A 24,329-nucleotide genomic window follows, 5' to 3' on the forward strand; every position below is an offset into this window, starting at 1 on the left:
CGTTCCAGTTTAGCAGCTTCTTTGGTCATGCTGATTTCACTCATTCTCTGTTGGTGCTTTCTCTCCTGTGGCGGTTCCTTTTCCTGCTTGCGCCTCTGGTGGTACCTGTGTCCAGTCTGAGTCTGCTGGGCCCATGCGTTACTCATCAGGAGCCCACAAACATTATCGGAGGACATTTCCCTTTGGGGTTTTTCCTCCTATGGGTTCCTTCTGGAGGGCACTATCTGCTATGGGGCTTTCCGTTTCAGGGGCATCCAGGCTACCAGAAGGGATTGCCCTTATGTCTGGCAGACTAAGACAATCAAAACATGGGCTCAAAGATTTTCACATCAGCCCAAACCAGAGAGTCCTGACACAAGACCACCCTGAATTAGCCTGCGTTCAACCCTTGGGTAGCTTGGCACAAAGCAGTCAGGGTTAACTTGGAGGCCAAGGGTAAAGTATTTAAGTAGCTCAGAAACAAAAATATAGAGAAAACACAGCACAAGAAACATCTCAGACCAATGTAGAAAAATAGAGCACAATGTTATAAATGATATGACCCCAAAACAAAATGTACTCAGTAGAACCAGAGATATGCAATTTTAAAGATGTAAGTAGACCATGCTTAAAAGCACAGAGCATCAAGTATGGTTATCCGGTCGCGCCAGACTGGGACAAATTCTAATTTCAGGCCAACCGCGATGTAGTGCAGTCCAGATACAGGGACCAAGTTAGATCTGCTGAACAAAGTACCTTACATACTGGTTGCAGAGCCTTGCGAGGACCTGCTTTGAGGATGCACTGTAAAGCGGTGGTTCCAAGGAGCTGCAGGGCTGCGATGCAAGGTCCTGGGTTGAGAATGTGTCACACATTGCAGTTCTGGGGAGCTGCAAGGTATTGCATCAGTGATGCGTTGCTCAACATCGGTTCCGATGCAGACATGCAAGGCGATGCGTCGGTTCTGCTAAGACCACACTTGGGCTGGCAGAGAACATTCAATCCCACTTCCAAGAGTCCAGGACTGGGGTGGTACCACTTGGGGGTAGGACTCAGCAGGCAGAGTCCAGGTGCAGGATTTAGGGCAGGTGGAGCTTTTTCTGTCCCGAGGCTCTGATCAGGAGGTCTACCAACTAACCATTGGAATCATTCCGTAGGGTACTGGGTTCAAGATACAGGTCAAGTCCTTCTCACTCAGGCAGCAGGGCTGCAAGGCAGGAGAATAGCAGTCTTTCTTGCAGCAGAGCTGTACAGCAGTCCTTCTGAGTCCTCCACAGGAACAGATATATACTGAAGAGTTGGCTCTGAGGTTTCACTACTTATACTTGGTGCCCACTTTGAAGTGAGACGCGCTTTGAGAGTTCTCCCCCCTACAGAGATGTCTGGAATTTCTTACCTCCCTGCCCTGGTTCCAACATGCCTGGGGCCTCAAAAGACTAGTGTGAAACTCTTTACGAGTACGCTGAGGCAGAGTCTTTGTGATGTGCAAGTGTGGTAGGAACAGTTCCACCACCTCATCAAGTCAGAGATGGCCCATCCTGCCAACATCGATTCTCCCTTTGTTTCACTCTCGGGGAGCAATACACAAAGACCAACTGCCAGCTACACCTAGTCATCTAACACAGGCTACATTCTGCAGGGAACTCTCTAAAAGTAGCATTTTCAGAATTGTGACTTAAAATCAGACTTTATCATTAAAGAGTGTTTTAAATTACAACTTTTAGAACCAAACTCGACATTACACCATGTTGCCAATTGAAAGTTATCCCTTCATAAATGTAACAGGGTAACCCAAAGTTATCCTATGGGAGAGGTAGGCCTTGCAGTAGTGAAAAACTAATTTAAGAGTTTTTCACTACCAGGACACGTAAAAGTTAAAAGTACATGTCCAACTTTTTAAATACATTGGACCCTGTGTATGGGCTATTAAGTGCACAGTCTAGGATGGAGTTAGACCGTGAGGGATGCGTGTGCCTTGGCACACCAGAAAACACTGAGATGATGATATGGAAGTTAAGATGCTCGTATACATGGAGTTGATTCTCAGCGTGTTTGGGCTGTTTTATTGATGGAAGTAATTTTATACATGTCACAATGCCCCTGATGAAGGGAAATTCCCTAAATGTATTGGGCAAGTTTTAAAAAAGTTGTGAGATGTGGAAACCATTTCTTTGCCTATGCCTTTGTGGCCATCTTTGCATTGCAGTTGAATGAGTAAAAAGAATTGAAATAAACAGAACCAATGGAGTGAAAAAGTAACAGAGTAACATATGGATTAACTTGAGATGAAGATATATGAATTTGAGTCGTTTGATTCGTTCATCAACATGGCTGTGCAGCTACAGTTGGAACCTAATGAGGTTCCACCGTGTTCATACCCTAGGGGTGACATACATAATAAAAAGGAAAGTTTAGGCAGGGCAAAAGGTTTATCTTGCCAGGTCTAAATGGCAGTTTTAAAACTGCACACACAGACTGTATGGCAGAATTGAAACATGTTAAAAAGGCTACTTAAGTGGGTGGCACAATTAGTGTTACAGGCCCACTAGTAACATGTAATTTATCGGCTTTATTTGGACACTTTACTAGGGCTTACAAGTAAATTAGATATGCCAATTGGCTTTAAGCCAATTTCACCATGTTTAAAGGAGAGAGCACAAGCACCCCTTCACTGGATAGGAATGGTAAAGTGTGCAGAGTCCTAAGAGCAACAAAAACAGGTTCGGAATACAGGACGGTGAAGGCAAAACGTTTAGGGATGACCCTGCCGAGACCGCCAAGTTCAACAATTCCCAAATTACATATTTAAGTTTACAAAATGGCCATAGTATGTGGTGCAGGAAAATACACCAATGCCATTGAAAAGTTAAATGTCCTATATGGACTGCAGCACCAGGCTGACAACGAAAACATGGCTTCAAGCCTACCTGTGTAGAGTACTTGTAAAATTACCCCTTTTGTCAGCAAAGAACCCTATTTCTAATATATGTCACTCCGATGTAGGAATTGTAGCCCTCAAAGTAGCGTGCCCAGTATTTAAAAGTGGTACATACAAGAATGTAATATTGGCTTGTAGCTACAGTAATTAGCTTCCAAAAGTAATTTTACTATGGATGGCTGTAACTGTCCTATGACAAAAACCAAAGTTCTGAATAAAATCATAGCTCTGCTATGTCTGGTTTAAGACAAGTTATGGGAATAATTGAAACATTATTTTTAATATTTATTAGTTATTAAAAATCCAATTTAGTGTTGAAGTCAGATTTTCAATAAATATAAATAAAAAGTTAATAGTTAGACTTTTTCTGCTTCATCCACCAGTATGCTATATGGCATTAGCCTGCTGGCAGAAGGCCCCGTCAGTGCTCAGTACTAATGAGGGGAGAAAAATATTACGAAATCCGGAACGATAGCTTAGGCATTTTCACAAAAACACCTTGATGCGAGGTTCAAGAAGGGCAGTTGGATAGGGTTCAGGAGCTTCATTAACTTGAAAGGGACCAGGGTATGTCCTGCCCATTCACATTTCGACCTAGGGAAGAGCAGCCTATTGTCCCCCAGGTTCTCTGTAGGAAGTTTGGCAACAGTCCTGTGAATGGGGGAGCTGATTCCAGAACCAGTTTGGTGTAGCTGAAGAGAAGAGGATTTATCATTTCCCTAAACACACTCTGACTGGTATGCAATCTCTCTTCAAGGGTCGAAAGATTTTACTATGTTGAATTTGCCTCTGAATAGTGCATTATGGGATAGTGTACACTAAGGAAACAGAATGTGCTGCAAACATGGGAATGGCTGGCCCTTGGAGACTTGTTTCTCATTGGTTAGGGAGTGTCCAGGGTCACCCCCACCCACTGGTTAGTGAATCTTACAAATCTGGCACTTCACCCACAGCTGAGGAGAACATTCACCAGACCTTTTGGAAGAACAGACGACCAGCTGATAGGACCTGTTTGAAGACCTGAAAGGTTGGATCTGCTCTGACTTGTACCCAGAGCTAAGAAGTAGACTTCAAGGATCAGTTTACTGACCTCTTCTGTGGCTACAAAGACACAACAAGCTGCAAGAAGTCTTGATCCTGAAGCACCAAGCTGAAAAGTAGCAACTTTGACCAAACTCAACCTTGTTTGGGGCCTCTGTTGGGGGGAATCCTTACCACTAAATTCTGTTGCTCAGGTCCTCGGAGCCTTTGAAGTGACCAAGAGGAGCTGCTCCAACAACTATGAAAAGTTAAGACTTCTTAATTATTTAGACTTTCAAGGCCTTCAGAGGATCATGTGGAAGTTATGGCAAATGTGTCCAATTTTGCTTGCCCCACCTGAAGATTTTGCATTTCATAAAAAGGATAAGTTTGAAGGTCAAAATATTGACCCAACCAAAGCACAAAAAGTCTCCACCTCAATGAGGGGACTTCAGTGGTTGTGAAATTTGAATTTTCCCACTCTGAGCTTTCATTGCCAAAACCATTGCTTTGGCTGGACCTCTTCCAGTTGACTTCAAGAGCAGATCGGCAGATACAGCCCGCAATCTTACCACGCCGAAGTATTTAGACTTATATTTCGGAGACTAAGTCAGAAGGTAAAATCTTTGACTGGGATGAACCTACTTCATGTATCCAAACCACGCTCCATCACTGTCAACATGAAATTGTGCCTGGTCCCAGTAGAACGTGTACAGTGACTACTGATTGGCGCTTTACTTTTTCTTAGCGCTGTTCCCTTAAATCTGTAAAAATTCTTAGCTCTGGTTCCCCTTATTGAATTTTTGCTCTTTTAGTGTCATTTTGCTCATTATGGGGCCGATTAGGATGGCGGACGGACTTGCGTCCGTCCGCCATCCCAGAGGTGGAGGGACCGTCCGCATGGACTGCGGAGGTCCCTCCGTGCAAATCAGGATGTGACCGCCACCCTGGCGGTCACATCCTGGATATTTAACATTGCGGCGGGTGCTGCTTCAAGCAGCACCCGCCGCAATGTTAAAAGTGCATGTGTAACATTTACATGCACAAAGCGGCAGGCACCGCGCGGTTCCTGCCGCTTTGTGCATGTAAATGCCTGGGGTGTACCATAGGTACCCCCATGTGCACCACCCACCCGCCTACGCCCTGGGGGCCCGCAACGGGCCCCCAAAAGCAAAAGTACACATGCTTTTCCACGGCGGAAAAACCGCCGCGGAAAAGCATGTTTACTAATGCTTCCTAATTTGGCTGATGGTGTCTGATAGACACTGCCAGCCAAAGGAGAGCTTTTCCGCCGCGGTTGTAATCCGACCGTGGCGGAAAAGCAGCGGACAGAATCCAAGACCCACCAGCCATCGTAATGCGGCGGTGGGTCTTTGGTGACTCCGCAGAGGATTTTCCGCCTCCTCCGGGCCGGCGGTGGCTTCCGCCGGCCCGGAGGAGGCGGAAAATCCTCTATCATAATCGGCCCCTAAATGTTTCGCCTCGCTCCATGAGATTTTTATTTTGTTGAGTTTTGACTCTTTTACCATTTTGCTACTGCTAAATACTTTAAACATTTGCCTAAATTATGTTGGACTGGCGGTTGAGGCCAAGTTTAAATTATTGAAATTGTGTTTTACCATATCAAGTTAGTGGTCTTATTCCTTGAGGTGGACTTACATCTACCTCACTTAATAACCCACTTTCTTACATAGAACAATTTAAAATGGACAACTACAAATGCTGGTGAAAGGGTCAGGTTTAACACCAGTTTATTTATACACTAGGCATTGGAGCAGGATCTCTAACCAAGGGTGGTGAGCACGGAAAGCAGTTCGTGATGACAAACCAACAAATTCAGGAAGAAGAAATGAATAATTCCCCACACATCTAGCTCTTTGAGCGTGCACTGACAGGGATTTATGAAAAAGGCGATTAGGGTGGTGCTTAGTTTGTGGCAGAGTATAGGCAGTCAGCAGTCAGATTTCCCTGGTCTATGTACTGCTAAACTGTCTCTATGTTCATGGGCTCAACTAATTAAACAGCACCAGCTTGATGACATGCACATCCATCTCTGGGTGGACAAAGAATCAGCCAACTATGCTAAAACCAAAGAATTTGAAACCACTATGAGCACTTGATAAGGACTAATTTTCAAGGTATTAATGGCTAAAAAAACTGACATTCATCTGCTGGGAAAGAAACATCAACATGGTCCATACTGTGTGGGCCTAGACACAAGCCCACATTTTCTCTTTATAGGCCACAACATACTATGTGAAGGGACAAACAATGGTTGCTTCAAATCCCTGAGACAAATGCTTAAAGTTTTACAACACCGTGCTTTTTCTGAGGCTACTGAAAAGGCCTTAAATTACCTTCCATTGGATCTACATGCACTTCCCCAACTCAAGTTTTTTTGCAGGAAACTTAAGACCCTGCTTTTGAATTGGGTCCAGCCAGCTCAGATTAGGTTCTCATTTTCCTCCATAGTCGAAAAAGTCAAGGTCAAAAACAGCTTTATTCGATTTTGATTATAAAAACCATAAAAGCACAATAAAAACAGTAAATACATATTTACATCTTAATTCATGTGAGTATAATAAAAAATTGAGGATAAAATACATTTAAAAGGAAGAGTTACAGTGATTTGGGAGTTTATATTAAGTCAATTCATTGAGGTCCTAGATTTAATTATAGTTTTTAAAAATGATGACACAAGGTACATAGTCAGTTCATCTTCCAGCATTTGCAATCTCATGAGTGCTGTCCTACATTGTCTCAAACCCCACTTTCTTAACACTGGAATTAAAAATCTTTTCCTTGGCAGGGTATAGAATTTGCAAAAAAGTGTGCAGTGTAACATGGATTGAACAGAAACATCATCACAGGGACATAATGTCAAGTTTTTAGACCAGCAATTTAATTCGGGAAACATGACCAATCTAAAAAATGTCCCCCCCTGAATCGTGTGAGCAGCATGCGAGAGTAACAACTTTGCACCTGAGTCAAGTATGGCTGAATACCCTGTCCTTGGAGAATCAAATGGTTCTCCATGACTGAGGTCTTACATTTCTCTGCCATCCATCGTTTATGCTCTAAGAAGTGCAAGCAGGTTTCTTTCAACTTCTTCCTTGAAACGGTCGCTAAGCAATTCGGGGAGTCAAAATATTCCGTATGTTCAATGTCAATTAGAAAACTCTTTACATACATAATCCAGGGGATCCTTGAGACCCCCTCTAGATTAAGACAGTCCGCGATTACATCTCTGTTCAGACCGGTCTCATCAGTTGACCACACCTTGTGCCATAATAAAATGGAATTAACTTTAATAAGGTCTGAGATATAATGTAGACCTAGTTCTTGATGGCACACATAAGTAGAGGTGGACTCCGGGACAGCTAATAAGTAGCGGAGGAATGCATTCTCACAAAGCTGTGTATTGTGAGTTTCCTTTATCCCCCATATCCCTGCACCGTATCTCGCCGTGGACACACATTTAGATTTGTATATGTCCAGTAGTACTGGGACTGGACGACCCCCCAGCTTATTAGCAAAATTTCTGACAGCCCCGATTGCTCGTGAAAAAGCCAATTTTCTAGCCCGGGCTGCTGAAGACCAGGTCCACCTTTTGTCAAAGTTAATACCCAGGTAAGAAAATGTGTCAGTTGTGTCTATTTTTGTGTCTGAGAGGAAGATTTTACATGTAGGAGTCCTCTTCGTAGTGCAACACATAGTGAAAGCCTTGCTTATATTTATTTTCAGACCTCTATCACTCATGTACTTGGAAAATTTAGTGAGTGATCTTTGGAGGCCGACTTGGGTCCGTGCCATAATTACTGCATTGTCTGCATATAATAAAAATGGGGACTGAGGTGTTCCTAATTTTGGGATAATCCTGCTGATCATCAGCGAGATGAAAGGCTACACTGTTTATATATAAATTAAACAGGAATGGTGCAAGTAGGCATCCTTGTCTCACTCCCTTTTTTATATCAAATTTAGAGGTGCACGCGCCCTTGTTCCCAAACCGTACCCTGGCCCCAGCCCCCCGATATAATTCCTTTTTTTTAAATTAGCAGATTCGGTTCTACACCCATTTGCAGTAATATGGTCTAGAGTTTGTCATGATTCAAACAGGCAAAGGCCGAACTTAGGTCTACAAAAGTTACAAATAATTTTTCCTTTTTAGCCGCTACGTACTTGGCTATTATCAATGCTAAATTCAGGCCTTGATCCGTAGTGCGAAGTCCTGCCCTAAACCCATACTGAAACTGTGAAAATGTGCCTTTATCTTCCACCCAAAGTTGCAATCTATTAAGTATAACCCTCCAAGCAACCTTCATAAGTGAATCCAATAGGGAAATTGGTCGGTAACATTTTGGCTCACTGCGGTCATCTTTCTTAAAAATGGGAACCACAATGGCCTCTTGCCATGTAGGAACAAACCCATATTTGTTACAGCTGTTTAAGACATTGGTTAAAAGTGGGGCCCATAATTCTGTGCTGGATTTATATATATCTACCGGCACCCCATCCGGTCCTAGCGCTTTCCCTGTGGCACTATTATTAATAGCCGTTTGTACTTCTATCAGTGAAAATTCAATATTTATAGGGAAGGTTTCTTGAGCCACGGCAACTACACCATCAATTTGTTCTGATCTCGCGGCCTCATTTAAAACACCTCCATAGTCTATTCCTAAGGAGTTGTCCTTTTGAATGCATAGTTCCAACAGTCTACAAAAACAGATAACATAACAGCCTAAAATATAAGTCACCAGTAGCTCAATTGTTTTTTTAAGACTTCTCATTAGCCCACATATAAAGACTGTTGTACGAGAAAACAATTACTAATCGCACAATAACTCACGAACCACAACTTCTTAGTTTAGCAATAAAGGCCACTTTATTAGGACAGGTGCCATGTATATTTTTTTCAAAACACATTTTGCCATTACATGATTAAGCAAATCCCCAAGCTTATCTTAACCTATCTACAAAACATAACCCCCCAAATGTTGACCTCCAACAAACCCAGAAGAACTGATTCCTGTTGAGAAATCCCCCTCATTCTCATTTCCTTTCCCACGTGACTGTGTACCCCACCTCCCCCCTTGGAGGATGGACAAACCCGCTCAAGGCTGCCCACACCCCCCAGAAAAAATTCCGCCTACCAAAATGGCTAAAAGAAAACCTGTCTTATCATGGCATGAAAAGTATGGAACCTCTGGCAGTAGCCAAGGCTCTGGAAAATTATGACACTGGACAAAATTGTAACAGATGAAAAAAGGGGAAGGGTGGGTGGGACAAACTTGCTTCCTCTCCCCCGCCTCCCGAGGGTACAGTGATTTTCCCGCCCCGCCAGCTCCGCTAAATAAACTCCCCCCCCCCCCCCGCACGCCTGCTGCCCTAATCCCCTGCCTGCGAAACTTGGTGGCCGCTCCCATTGAGCGAAATAACCCAGGGGGAGACCGGCTCACGCCCTGCTCCCCCTGGGTCCCCCCTTTTCATTGCTCCACAAAGTTCCACTACTCCTTCAACGAAAGCACTGAGTGGAGCGAACCAGAACTCAAGTCTTGGCCCTGCTGGCAGGCCTGGCTAAAAATATCAAACGGGTTACAGGCTGCATGAATGCAGGGTTTTATTAAGTGCACAGCTACTCCTTGAGTGTCCCGGCACTAGGGCTAGCAGCAAGTCTTAAAATCAAACTAGAGAAGTGAGTTCCTTTGACGGTAGACAAAAAGAGACACGTTTTCAGCTTCCTATGGAAAGATTCCTATGAAAGAAGGAGTCGGAGATTCAAAGGGAGTGTTCAAGGCCTTGCCAGCTAAGTCTCAGAGTACTTAAATCGGAGCACTGCCACCAAGGCAGCTGATGCCAACTGCAGACCACAAGCAGGTCAGCAAATGAGAAATCTGTCTGCCAGATAGCCAGGAATGGCTTGACGCAGAGCACGATGGACAAGAGAATGGGATTTGAAGAGAACACGCTGCTTAATAGACAGCCAATGAAGAAGTCTGACCCTAAACTTTAAGAAAGGGGCCCACGCTTGAAGCTAAGGCCAAATGTAAAGTTCAGTGCACAATAAACAAAGAACTCCTGAAGAAAGACACAGTGTGGGGGAAACATCTGGCCAACACCATGTTCCAACCTGGAATTCCATCGAGTCCATACTTTGCCATGCTGAGGATTTCACAGCAGTGTGGGCGTGACCACCCCAGCCGGGCAAAAGTGCCTCAAGGTCCCTCCCCCTAGTGACAAGGGCGAGTGTCACTGATTGCCTCAGACCTGGGTGCTTCAGTTTTAAACCCTGGAGTGCCTAGGGCAGAGGGTCAATCAGTGACACCTCGTTACAGAGTGGGCTGGGGTCAACAAGTCTGCCTGACCCCATCCCACTCTGTGATGACTGAGGGACTGCTGCCTCCCCTCAATGGCTGCCCTAAGGTCAGCCAATGAGATTAGGCAGCCGTCCCAACCAGCCTGGGACCCCCAAGGCTTTCCTCTCTGAGAGCTGCAGGGCATGTAAGTTTTATGTTTTTGAATGTTTGGTGCGTGCATGTGTGTATGTATAAATGTATGAATTTGTAGTGTTGGGAATGGCTATGTGCGCGTTTGTGCAGGCATTTGTGAATGCATGGGTGTGAGTGAGTGCATATGTGTGCGTGTGTGGCACGTCCGTCCCCCTCCTAGCCAAAACTACTAGCCAGCACTGATATACAGCATAAGTTAGTTATTTACCTAAGTAGCAATTACCCCAACAATGAGGATTTGCTTAGTAGGGTATTCAAGTAAAAGTTATATTTCATTTTAAAAGTATCCTGTAGTCAGTGTCTAGTATTTTAAAGAATCATTTTAGGTCCCGAAAGTTCGGAAATATGAGAAATGCTTCATGTAATGGAGATGTGATGCACGTGTAACTAATTTAGTTTGCTATGCTGGGATAATTATGTGTTATTATTGTTTCTTCTTTGGCTGTGGTCACTGTGTTGGTTACACCCGCCCACATCTGTAATTTTCCATATATTTAACCTTCCTCGCCCGGGATAGATTTATCATCACTGGCACACTTTTTCCAGAAAGCTGGGATTTGTACCCGACCTGCACAGTTTTCCCTTTCTTTAGAAATGTTATTCTAACACATGAGTCAGAGTGTTCCAGTCTATTTTTATAATATTTGGATTTATAAAGTGTGATTGGTCATGTGGGCAACGACCAAAATGAAACTTGTTCATTCCTTGGTGTCAGATGACTCAGCGCCGAGAGGCACGTCCTTGCCATGACACCAACGCCTGTAAAGGGCCCGACTTTTTGTAAACTTCGCTGCATTTGTGATGCGGCTAATGTACTAATCCGCTGCATAGAAAAATGTATATTAGTTGACGATCACAAATCCTCATGCCTCTTGAAAATTAAGGAGTCAAGTTACTTTTCGCGACCATCTTTGAATGTCTGCAAATGCACAGATCAAGGTCTGTGCGGGACAGCAAATCGTCAACCCTCGTGCGCATTTGCCAACATGTCGACTCAACACTGTAAATTTAAGTGAGGTGGGAGTGCCCCTTCCATATCCCCACATACATGATATTTATTATGAGTCATAAGAATCCACATTGAGAGTCAAAGGACTTTTTCCACTCGTAAAGGAGGCTATGCAGATAGCAAAACACACTCTTGTGGTCCTAAGGCCTATGTTTAGGTATTGTACGTGAGCTGCAGTATTCAGAAATTTAAGTTTAACCTGAACCAAAACTTCAGCTCGCGAAAAACACTGTAGTTTTTAAAGCCAAGGAAGAGATCTTGTAATTCGCCTTGGATATGCAATCTGTTAAGGAGGGGTGAGACAGCTATACATGCTATGAGGAATCCAGGAAGTGAAGCCACCAAAATGTAAACCTCTTCCAAGAGTCGGCGCCAGTATGGACTATAGCAATATTCTCCTGAGATCAGTTTAAACAAAGGCCTGGAACAGACAAGTCCAAACAATAACAATCTAAAAAATGTCTAGTCTGCGACTTGAGGTACCTAGATTGCTAGAGTGTCCTAGCCACTGTTCTGGTTGGGACACCCAGCCGCACTGCTTCAGTGATGGAAATGGCTTTTTCCTGTGGCATACAATTTATCGAGGTGATGATTATTCTCTGTACTACCTTACCGGGTTGAAAACAGAGATATTGGCGGAGCATTTGATTAGTGCACAAAGCATGCATTACCACGCATGCCTTTACAACGCATCATTTACAACGCAAGGTATGTCTATTAAAGGAGAGTTAAATCCTTACATACTTAAATATATACAAAAATCCCAATTTAAAAATTAATTAAAATGTATATTAGCAATTTTAAATTAGTGCTATTCAACTCAATTTTTTTTAGGGGGGAGAACACCCATCTCCCCTTTTCTACATTATCATGCATTTAGCTTTGTTTCTTTATTAGGGAGACCGCTCAACCCTCCCTTTATTATTTATTTTATCCACCCCCATTTTTAACCTTGCCACCTATACACTTACCCACTCCTGAACCCTAAAAAATACCCTTACCCCCCTATACCCTTGCCCACCCCTAAACCCACAAAATACCCTTAACACCCTATACCCTTGCCCACCCTAAACAATAAAACACACACACACATACAAACACACACACACACACGCTCTCTCTCTCTCTCACTCTCTCTCTCTCTCATATAGACGCTTGCCGTAAATATACTTACCTTGCAAGGTAAAGGCATGCATGGTTAAGGTATATTCATGGTATAGGCATGCATGGTAAAGGGGCTGTGTGGTAAAGGACGCGTGGTAAAGGCACTGCATGGCAATACCTGGGTTTTAACTGCCGTTTACCGTTCTGCAACAGCGTCTGATGATACTGCTTAAAATAATGTCACCGATTACCACACCGAACACAGTAAGGAAATCACATCAAATTTACTTAAAGAGCTTGATAACTATACCATAGGCGGCCTTAGGCATGTGCAAGCTGTGCACCTGCACAGGGCCGCCAAACCCCAGGGGCCGCCACGCCAACATATATCCTTAATATAATAATCCTTTGAGGATGGATACATATTTGCGTGGCAGGGATTTGGCGGCCTCCGGCTCTGTTCCACTTTCAAACACCCGGACCCCCCCTCTTCCGGGGCCCCCTACCTACGCTCCGTGCCCAAGGCCGTCATGAGTCTATAAAATACATTGTAAGATAACAGAGTTACTGGGTGATTGATGCACACACACTCTACTGAAGGTTGGCGCGCGAACAACTGATCTGAACAATAGGTTTGCTGTCTGGGCAACATGAATGGGTATAGAACTCCGTCCTGTGGGAAGGTTTGTCCACGGTCGGTAGGAGAAAGGTGCAGCCGCTTAGAACATTGCCAAGGATGGCCGAATACTGCAACATCCTTCACAGGACAGAATTACTACCAACGTTGCACAGTGTGCTCTGTACAACAATGCCACGTGCGCTGTACCAGGAGCCCATTGGTCGCTCAGCCACATTATATTACCATCAATCTTGTGTTCATCTGGCTGTGAGTCACACTGCCTCGTGTACAATTTGTCACTCTCACGTTACGCAGACAAAACTTCGTTTGCATCTCAAAAAATAGGAACGTGTAAGAAAGCAAAATATTGTTTATTATGCAAATGAAGAATGAATATGGGATATCAGCAGAGGATCAACATCATATATTTAGATCTGGCCTAAAGACAGTTTAGGCAGTCCTGTCACTGTCTTGTGCTCCAAAAAAGTAAACTAAATGTATATAGTGCACACACAACATCAAACAGCATCGGGAAATGGGTCCGCCCAGGTCGCTGCTTTCATTTCATGTTCTTTTCATATTTAATTTTGCGATGGATCATTTTTATGTATTTTTTCCAAGCATATATACACACCAGCTTTAGTTTGCATCATTTGTATTACTTTTACATTTTTATAGCCTCTTCCGTTTGAGGGATTTATTTTTTTTTTTTTTTATTCCAGGCTTCTTGCCAACTCCAAATCTAGCCTGTAAACATGGCATACTTCTGCAGTGATGCCCCAATTGTCACACCCAATTCAAACCTAGTGCCAACAACCGAAAAACACATTTACCAACAGCAACGTCTTTCACTCCAGGACCTCCAGGACAGAAAGACTGTACGAACATTGTGTATTAGACTCAGTGCTGCCTCACAGGACATTTCATTGACAGTATATGGAAGCAGTGGTCACACTAACCTTGTTGAAAAGCCACCACTGAAGCCAGGTCCTATGTTGTATGAAACATTCAGGTTTCCTTTCCAGGTCTCGTCTGGTGGGGGGGCTCCTCCCATGTTACTGTTTGAAAAAAGTATAATGCTTGATGATTTCCGTGATTTTATTGCAATCTTTATAAAGCGTGCTCACTGTGTCATTACGTCTGTCAGACATTACAAAAACAAATTACAATACCTACCTTAAAATCCATCACGTTACAGACGTGTTTTTTCATTGTTCTGGCAAACTTAAAGTGAACCAAAAGATGTAGCTTGGATGCAGCACACATGGTTTTCAATTAAAAAAATTGTGTTCTTCACCGTATCAGATATTGAACGATGTGAGAAAAAACATTACCAAAAGACACATATGTTATGTTAGAGAGATTTGTAAAGCGCAACGGTTACCCTGGGGTGTCCTGGCACTAGCTACTGTCCTCCAGTGATACATTACTTGCAGCCTGTTTATCAATCAAAACAGCCACGTTTTAGGGCCTTCCTAAAAACCAATAAGTCAGCCGCATTCCTCAAATGAAAAGAGAGGTTATTCCAAGCCTTTGCCGCACCAGCAGCAAAACAACTTCTTCCCCACCTTTCTTTTTTTTTTAGGTGGTGCAAACACTAGTTTTGCTCCAAGGGAGCGAATTGATCTTTTAGGCACGTACCACTGAAATAGTTGTTTCAGGTAATCAGGACCTGTCCCTTGTAGGGCCCTAAAGACCAAGCACAAGGATTAAAATTACACCCGCTTCTTAACGGGCAACCAGTGAAATCTTTTGAGTTCACTAGAAATTGGTGCAAATTTAGATGTGCCGGTCAACAATCTAGCGGCTGCATTCTGCAATACTGGTAATTTATGAATCAACCACTTCTACATATTCAGATATAAACTGTTGCAATAGTCTAGCCATTACATAGTCAATGCTGTAACCACTGTCGCTGGCTATCCTTCGGCAAAAAAGGCATAGTTATCTTCATTGTTCTAAGAGTGTTGCTGAGACAACTGCATTGACTGGATTGTCCCAATCAAGCCTGTGATCTAATAGCACTCCTAGAATTTTCACTTTCCTCGTGGGTATCAGGAGGGCCCCCATAGTATCTAGCCACCTACTTGGGGTCCAGAAGTTGGCATCATTCCCGAACAAGATGACCTCGGTTTTGCTCGAGTTGAGCTTTAAGCAGTTTTGGGACATCCAGCTTCCTTCCACCTCTATGCAGTCATGGAATTGATTTCCTGTTGCCATTTCCTGCCCAGGCCGTAACAACACCACAATAGGTGTGTCATCCACATAGGAGGAGAGGCGAAAACCAAAGGAACATGTACATTAAACAGTGTAGGGCTTAAAGACGACCCCTGCAGAACTCCACAGGGCAGCAAGAAAGGTTTAGAATAGAATTCACCTAAAGACACTATTTGAAGTCTGTCCAAGAGGAAGGACTTCAGGAGTGTCCATGCTTTATCCTGCAGGCCCGCAAACGGTCCATCAAAAGACCATGATGGACCATATCGAAGGCCGCGGAAAGGTCAAGCATGATCATAGCGGCCTTCCCTCACTGGTCCAAAGCTACTCTGATCTCTTCAGTAGATTTTAGAAGGGCAGTTTCCGTACTATGTCCGTCTCTAAACCCATATTGCGCAGGATACAGAACTTTGGCATCACACAAATAGGCAATCAGTTGTACATTCATTCTCTTCTCAACCTGTTTAGATGGTAGTGGGAGGCGTAAGATAGGTCGGAAATTATTTGGGACCTTAGGGTCCAGGCTGGGCTTCTTTAACAGTGGCAGAATTTAAGCATATTTCCATGCTTTGGGGAAATGCCCTTCTGCAAACATTGCATTAAATAGAGAAGTGAGTGACCGGGCAATCGGTTCTAGGGCCAATTTTACCACCGCAACCGGGCATGGGTCATAGGGGAAACCTGATTTAGCATAGACAAAGTTATTTTTTTTTTTAATAATGCCTAACCAGGGGCGTAGCTTGGTCAGTACAATTGGGGGTGTGAGCTTCAGATTTTCCAACAATCACGCTGGCATATCACGTTAACATACATTATATGACAAGCAGGTTGCATTAGAGGGGCCTAGGGGGCAGTAAAAAGTGAGAGGATTGCCGATTGGTAGGAGTATAAAAGTGAGAGAAAACACAATATTTTGAAAAATAACCAACATTTTTAAGGACTTTCAAACTAGAGAGAGGGAGAGAGACTATGTGTTTTTGTCGGTGTGTGTAAAAAATTCTGGTGAAATCCAACAGACACCTGAAACCAACTACTTATTAGGAAGTACATTTATTGGTGGTGTTGGGGTGCTAAACCAACCTTTCCCCTTTCTCCGAATCCACACCCCAGTGCCTCACTGGTAAAATAAGACAGCACAAAAACTTCCACAAGGGCCTAATCTCTAGAAAAGAGGGTACCGTGCCTCACTGCTGTGTTTCAAGGTAATAAGGCACAAGTCTTAAGAAACATATTTTGTTTCTCAACAGCAGCTCTAGTATAGTTCACAACAGCACAAATGATCTGTAAACAGATACCAGCCTATTCACAAAGGTATTTTTGAGAACATAAAATAGAATTCTTGCACTACTCTTTGACATATTCTGGCATGGCTTTGTGAATTGGCTGCAAAACATTTAAAAGGGATTAAATGGGAATATTCCTATACAATTAGAACTAATAGAAAGAAGTGCACACTCTTTGCAGTTTTACTTATAGGGATGTGGGCATTTCGAGGTCAATACACCAAGAACCTACAAAGGCATGTAAGAGTATGTAAAAGAGTATTCCTGTAGTACTACTTTCTGTACTCTTTTTTGAATCACCCCATGGTGAACAACAAACAGCTGAGCTGCAGCTTAACTTTTAAAACCTTAGGGGATAGAGGAGTTCCTGCCTCCGTTCTATAAACCATGTGCAAGCAAGCAAAAAAGGGAGTGATAATAAGTCTTGCAAGCATTACAGTTGAGTAGTTCTCATACAGGCCTCTCAGGCCCCACTTAGAGGCCTGTTTCACTAGTCGAAGGCTTTTAAGCACAATCTACTAATACAATTCCTAGTCATCTGTTATTAGATCTGAAAAAGGCTCACTGACACCAACTAGCTTTACTGAGATATAGGGCCACATTACACATAAAGTGTATTTTCATTGTTTGTGCTGGGTGCACCTTTAAAAAGGTGCGCGGGGGGTGTGGCTTACGCGCCGAGGAGGTATGTCGGATCTCCCGTGAGCTTCGTAGAGCTGCGGGGCTTTCCTCGACTTATGAACATCTCTCCATTAATCTAGGAGCCTGCAAATTGGATTCCTTGGCGGCGGAACATGGTCCGCGATTACTAGTGGCAGAATTCACAGGTGTCCAGCCGCTTTCGCAGCTTTCTCGGACTTTGGAGATTTTCTGCAGTTTCGGGACACGGGCGGCCGTCATTTTAGGCTGCTGAGCCCGCGTCCTTTTCCTCACGCTGAAGCACAGCTTGTCATCAATAAGCTAGCAGCTACGTCGCGTTGCCTCCCTCTCTTCAATGAAATTTAAGGTATGGCATAAGTCGCGATTTTTCACCTGTTTTTTGACCTGGCATATTTCTTCTCAGCTGCCTCAATTTTGTATTATGGTGAAGCAACGGCCGCCATTTTAATGCTTGTCCCGGAGGATTACTTCATACTGTGTGCTTCTACTTCATTGCTCCGCTTTCTCCTCAATGGCAAAAACACACAGCTGCTTGAATGACTTAGTAAATATGTGACTGCTTTCATTACATGAGGATTTTTATTATCCTGTATACTGCAGAAACTAGTCATTGTTGATGTACCTACATTGCCTCAGGTTGTAGTGTCCGATGCTTTTATCCTATTTTGGAGCTCTTATTTTGTGACTTACCATGTTCATTCTTGGGAGAGCCTCTTTGTCGCTACTGTTTTGACACATATCTGACCCTTTTTGAGCCTGACTTGATTCTCCTGCCTCAATATTTTTATATATATATATTTTTTTCACACTTTGCCTCTATTGAGCACACGTTCTTCCTCCAAATTTGGTGTGCTCTTACGTTGTTACTATGGCTCACGACGCAAGCAATATGAAGTCTTCTCATACCGGAACAAAGCCTAAGCGTCTTAAAAATGACCCCCCTTCCCCTATTCGTACTTCCCGAAATCCAGTTCTGGACTCCATATTAGAGGAGGTAAGGGGTCTCCAACCCTTTATGTCTGCTACTAATGAAAAACTCAAGCAAATTGAAGAAAGATGGGTTGTTATGGAAGGCAAGGTTTTAAACTTAGAACAACCCGTCAGTGACATTCAAGATGTCGCCTCTAAAGTTCCTCTACTGGAAGAAGAAATCCAAAAGTTAAAATTGCATACTGAGGACCTTGAAAATCGTAATCGTTGGAATAACCTACGTATTTATGGTGTTCCGGAGAATTTGGAGGGGTCTGATATGGTGTCCTTCATACGTAAATTTCTTCACGAGCTCTTAGATCTTCAACCGGCGTCTCCTCCTCTTAACGTCCAGAGGGCTCACCGCTTAGGGCGTCTCAACTCCAATGAGACTAAACCTCGTGGTATTATTCTTCTGTTCCTCGAGTTTACAGAATTGATGAATGTTTTGAAGGCTGCTAGACTCAAACGACGTCTTATATGGTCTGGGCATAACATTTTTATTTCACAAGACCTTTCGAATGCAACGAATGCTCGACGCAAGGAGTTTTTGAATCTTCGTCCTCAAATGAGACAGTTGAACATCCAATATGGTATCCTTCATCCATGTTTTTGCAAGATCACACATAATGGCCGTACCCGTTCGTTTGATGATCCTCAGAGGCTCCACGAGTATCTACAGAGTGTTTCTTCTCCTAGCATGGACACTAATACTTGATATATTTTTTTTGTTTTCTTTTCTTCCTCCTGTTTGAATTCTATTCTATGCAATTCTTTTCTTGAGGTTCTGTCTTTTCACCCTTCTTTCACCCAACTTTGCTCTTCTGCTGCTCGCTGGGGTCCGTGTCCTCTTTGGTGTCTCCTCGCTCCCGATGTCTTGGTTATCTCTTTCTTCTCAAACCTGGCATTTTTGCCTTGATCTGTCTACCTATTTCTTTCCTGTTCTTTTCTCTCTTCTCCCTAGCTTGCTTCCTCCTTTTCTGTCTTCCCTTTTTGTCCTGTGCACTCTCTTACTTTCCTCTTCCTGGACAATCTCTGTTTTTTTTCTTGGCTTCCATGTTTCTTGTCGTTGGTCACAATGTTTGGGCGCAATTAATCCTTTCAATATTCACGTGTTGGGTATTTTTTTCTTATGTAATGTATTTCTTTGCGGTTTCCTTTCTTGTAGTTGTCCTCCTGCAGTGTGTCTACTCCAAGTGTATTCCCTCCTCCCCACCTTCCATCATGTGTAACTTTGTTACATGGAATGTTCGAGGTCTTGGACATCCTGTCAAGCGTCAAAAGGTACTGTCTCATTTATCCAAATTTAATTCACAAGTTGTTTTTCTCCAGGAGACTCACTGTTCAGATGTTGAATCTTCTAAGCTAAAAAGACAATCGGTGGGTCAAGTTGTGTTTTCTCCTGCTGTCAACAAGAAAGGGGGTGTTGCTATTTTGTTTCATAAAGGGTTGTCTGTCCAAATTTTATCTTCTCAAACTGATGATGAGGGACATTGGGTAATGGCTAAAGTTGTGATCCAGAATAAGACTTTGGTTTTATTAAACATTTATGGACCGGTTCGGCCAGACCCCAAATTTTGGAATGATATTAAAATCCTTATCTCCTCAATTGACTGTCCAAATATTGTATTTGTTGGTGACTTTAACCAGTGGTTAGATCAGTTTTCCGACAGACTTTCCTCAAGCAAATTTAACCCTGATAAATCTCATACATTTTTCCAATCTGCCATTGCCTCACGTCCCCTTTATGATGTGTGGAAAACCTGCAATCCTGACTCCCTTGAATATACCTTTTTCTCGAATGTACACCATACTCGTTCAAGGATTGACTATATTTTGGTCAGTAAGTCTCTTCTTCCCTCAATTCAAAAATCCGAAATTGGCTCTATTTTTATTTCAGACCATGCTCCTGTCCATGCGGTTCTTGTCCTTACCCTTGCCTCCTCTAGATTTAGTCGTTGGAAATTCAATACGTTCCTATTGTCTGATAATGCTTTTGTAAAAGATGTCACAGTGTTTATTAATGAGTTTTTCACTTTCAACAACCCATTGGACACCTCTATCCCTAATAATTGGGATGCTTTCAAAGCTGCCCTTCGAGCATTCACTATCTCCTATGTTTCTAAAAAGAAGAAAATAAATAGAACTAAATATGAGGACCAACTTAAGAATATTAAGCATCTTGAACACTTGTATATTTCTTCTAAGTCTACTGTTGCCCTTCAGAACCTAATTAAAGCAAAAACTGAGCTTAATAAAATCGCTACAGTTGAAGCATGTATACCCTACTAAAAGTCAAATCTAAGTATCATGGAGATCAAAACAAGGCGGGTAAAATGTTGGCAAATTATCTAAAAATCAAATCTGAACGTAAAACTGTTGGTCCTATTTTTAATGATTCTATCAATAAATTGGTTTCATCAGATGAGGACATTGCGGAGGTTTTTCATAACTACTATCAAACTCTTTATACTGATGACACACACCCTTCTGCACAGAACTTAGCATCTTTCTTTGATGGTCTCCCCCCTCCGCCGTCGCTTCCTGATGAGTTTGACTAGTTGGAGAAAGACATTTCTCTTCAAGAAGTTCTTCGTGCTATCAACTCTCTGAAAAAGTCAAGGGCACCAGGTCCTGATGGGTTGCCAATTGAGTTCTACTATGCATTTCATGCCATCTTTGTACCCAAATTACTTCAACTTTTTAACTCTTTTATTTCTTTCCTGGATGCTCTAATTATCATAATTCCCAAACCTGACAAAGACCACTGCCAATGTAAAAATTATCGCCCGATATCCTTGATTAATTAGGGCTGTAACATTTTTGCTAAAATTCTTACTTCACGTCTTGATTCCCTCATCCCACTTTTAATTAATACTGACCAGGTTGGCTTTGTAAAAGTCAGACTGGCCGCGGATAATGCTCATATGTTTTCTAACATTATCTCCCACAGTAAAAATTTTAAAGCCCCGCTAGCGGCCTTGTCTTTGGATGAGGAGAAAGCCTTCGATCGCATCAATTGACAATTTATGTTCCGTACCATGCAATGGTTTGGTTTTGGTCCATCCTTTATTTCCTTGGTCAAACTCCTTTATTCCTCTCCTCGTGCCTGTATTTTTGTCAATAGCCAATTTTCTAGGTTTTTTCATTGTCTAGGGGTACAAGACAAGGTTGTCCTATTTCCCAGTCATTGTTCAACCTTTTTTGGAACGAATTCAAAATAACTCTAATGTTAATGGTTTTAAATTCACCTCTATTGAAACAAAAATATCTGCATATGCTGATGACATATTGGTTTATATGGCCAACCCGGTCACGTCTCTCCCTCCTTTTATGGAAGAAGTTCGTTTACATTCTTCCATTTCAGGTTACAAACTTAACTTATCTAAAACAGAAGTTTTACCCTTAAATTCCACATGTTATCAACATATGTTTAATTGTACTGACTTTGCATGGTGTCCTTCCAAAATCAAATACCTTGGCATTTGGTTTTCTTCATCCCTTGTTGACACACTCAAATTTACTTTTGCATCCCTGATCAAGAAAATCCAATCCCTACTCCAAATTTGGTCTCCCTTTTTCCTATCCTGATGGGGTAGACTTGATACTATGAAAATGATGATCACGCCACATATACTTTACACAGTTTCTATGCTTCCTATAAAAAAACCTAATTCATATTTTGTTCGCTTAAATTCTATTTGTTCTAAATTTTTATGGAATAATAAACACCCTCGCATCGCCCTACAAAAACTCATCCGTCCTAAGAATGAAGGCGGTGTCCGTTTTCCCAACTTTAAAACTTACCACTCTGCTTTCCTGATTAAACAATCCTTCTCTTTAGCATATGATTTTTTAGACTCCCCACTACCTAGATGGGTTGCTTTTGAACGTTCACTGTTAAAGGACTTCTCGTTTCAACACACTGTTTTTATGTCTAACTGTTCTTTTTTGGCCAAACACCCGGTTCTAAAATACTCTCAAACACGGTTGCATGACACATTCTCTAAGGATTTATCTCCTCTTCGATGTTTTTTGGCATCCATTGTGTGGAACAATAAGTTTCTTAAGTATAAGGGCAAGTCCGTCTATTACAAGTATTGGAAAGAAAAGGGTATTTCATTTGTCGATCAATTTTTTTTTAATAACTCTATTCTTCCTTTTCATGAATTGCAAACTGTATATCAATTACCCAATTATTGTCTGACTGAGTATACCAACATAACTACCGCTATACAATCTCACTTATTAACTCTTTCCGCACCTGATACTCTACCCTCTTTCTCTCCCTCAACTCCACTTTATCCTTTGTTCTCTCTGCATCAACCTAAAGCTGCCCTTGTATATAAAATGTTGTTATCTAATGTTATTGACCGACCCAAATCGTCTACTGAGATTGCTTGGGAATCTGATTTGAATGTTTCTTTATCAGTTGATGTTTGGGATCGTTTATGGTCCAAATTATTTAAAGTTTCTATTGCTGCACGCATTACTCAATCACTGTTTTTTATTTATCATAGAGTTGTTATCACACCTGTAAGTATTTCTAAGTTTTCGCCATTATCTTCTTCACTATGTTGGTCTTGTTCTTCAGAAACAGGTACCCTTAAACATCAATTACACGAGTGTCCATCTGTTTTAGCCTTTTGGAATTCTGTTTGGAATATATGCATGCGAATGTTTCAATGTTCTTCGTTAACATTATTAAATGTGTTTTTAGGTTCTGTATCAGATGATATAGATATTGTCACATCTAAAGCTAGATTACTTGATCTTTTCATGGCTATTGCGTTTAAAGTGATTTTATCTTGTTGGAAAGATAACTCCAAATTATCTGTAACTACTTGGTGAAACTTCATCTGTGACGAGCATAGGATTGCTGTCGCCTCCTCTTCTTCTGTCTCTTTAAAAATTAAATCTGATCTCCTATGGCTCCCCTTTGTTACTTATATCTCGTCTAATCCTCCCAGCTGATTGCCTGATCCATTCCTTCCTTGCATATATTCTCCTGACTCTTGGTTTACTTTTCTCTTCTTCTTTTGCTCCTATCCCTTCTCTCCCTTGCCTTTTTCTCTTCTCTTCTTAATCTTTTCTTTTCTTTCTCTTTCCTCTTCCCATGGTTTAACCCTTTATTTTACATTCATTTTATGTCTCATGTTTTATCTTATTATGTTTACTCCTATCATTGTATGGCTTTGTATCATATTTGCTAAAACCTAATACAAATGTCTTAAACAAAAAAAAGAACACTGAAAATATGCCCTATTATGGAGAATGTGCTGCACCTAGAGCAGCAGCAAACTCATGCTACTCTGGGGTCAGCACATTTAATTGAAAAACGGAGGAGGTGATTTACAGCCGCTCCGCGTTTCACAGTGCAGGCGGCAAACCGCCTGCACTTTTGAAGGGGATTAGAGATCCCCTTGCAGGCCGGTGCAGTCAGTGACTGCATCCACCTGCAAGGGGATGTCTGGGGGTTCCATGGAACCTCCTACCCCCCCTCTCCAGAGGGCTACCATCAGGGAGCACACTGACAGTGTGCCTCCTGACAGCTTATTTGCCTCTGCACCAAAGTCAGTAATATGACGCAGGAGTAGAGGCAAAAGGATTTGCTGATTTGCATGGGACATGCCCCCATGCAAATGAGGAAATGCCACATGAAGATATAGCTGGCACTTTATGTGCGGTAGCACTATTAGTATTATAGAAGGGGCTGCACAAGCATCTGCGGGCCCTTCTGCATCGATTTCTATCGGCATGTACGGGGCACATTTTGTAATACGGCCCATAATGTTTAAGTGATGAGACTTTACTTTTGATCAATTCTTCTGTGATATTGTAGCCTCAGGATTTCCTTTTGTAGAATCTATTGGTGATTTAGCAAGATTAGTCGAGGCACGGCCAGCAAGATGGCTGACAGAATGCGCCTTTAGGGAGTTCCGTCTTTCCACCGCTTAACCTGAAGCATCCTGCACTGAATGGAGTTTTTTTTGCCCTGAGGTTGTGGGGACTGTGCTGCTGA

General features: G+C 42.4%; 1 protein-coding gene across 3 annotated transcripts in view; it reads right to left on the reverse strand.

The window, feature by feature from the left end:
- Window positions 1-24,329, reverse strand: part of LOC144773424 (N-acetylated-alpha-linked acidic dipeptidase 2-like) — a 776,499-nt gene that overhangs the window by 238,979 nt on the left and 513,191 nt on the right. For all 3 annotated transcript variants that reach the window (XM_078658418.1, XM_078658416.1, XM_078658417.1), the window contains exon 10: window positions 14,138-14,236. In XM_078658418.1, the coding sequence (XP_078514544.1) occupies window positions 14,138-14,236 (99 nt within the window). The remainder of the gene's footprint in view (window positions 1-14,137; window positions 14,237-24,329) is intronic.

This window comes from Lissotriton helveticus, chromosome 8, assembly GCF_964261635.1.
Source record: "Lissotriton helveticus chromosome 8, aLisHel1.1, whole genome shotgun sequence".
NCBI lineage: Eukaryota > Metazoa > Chordata > Amphibia > Caudata > Salamandridae > Lissotriton > Lissotriton helveticus.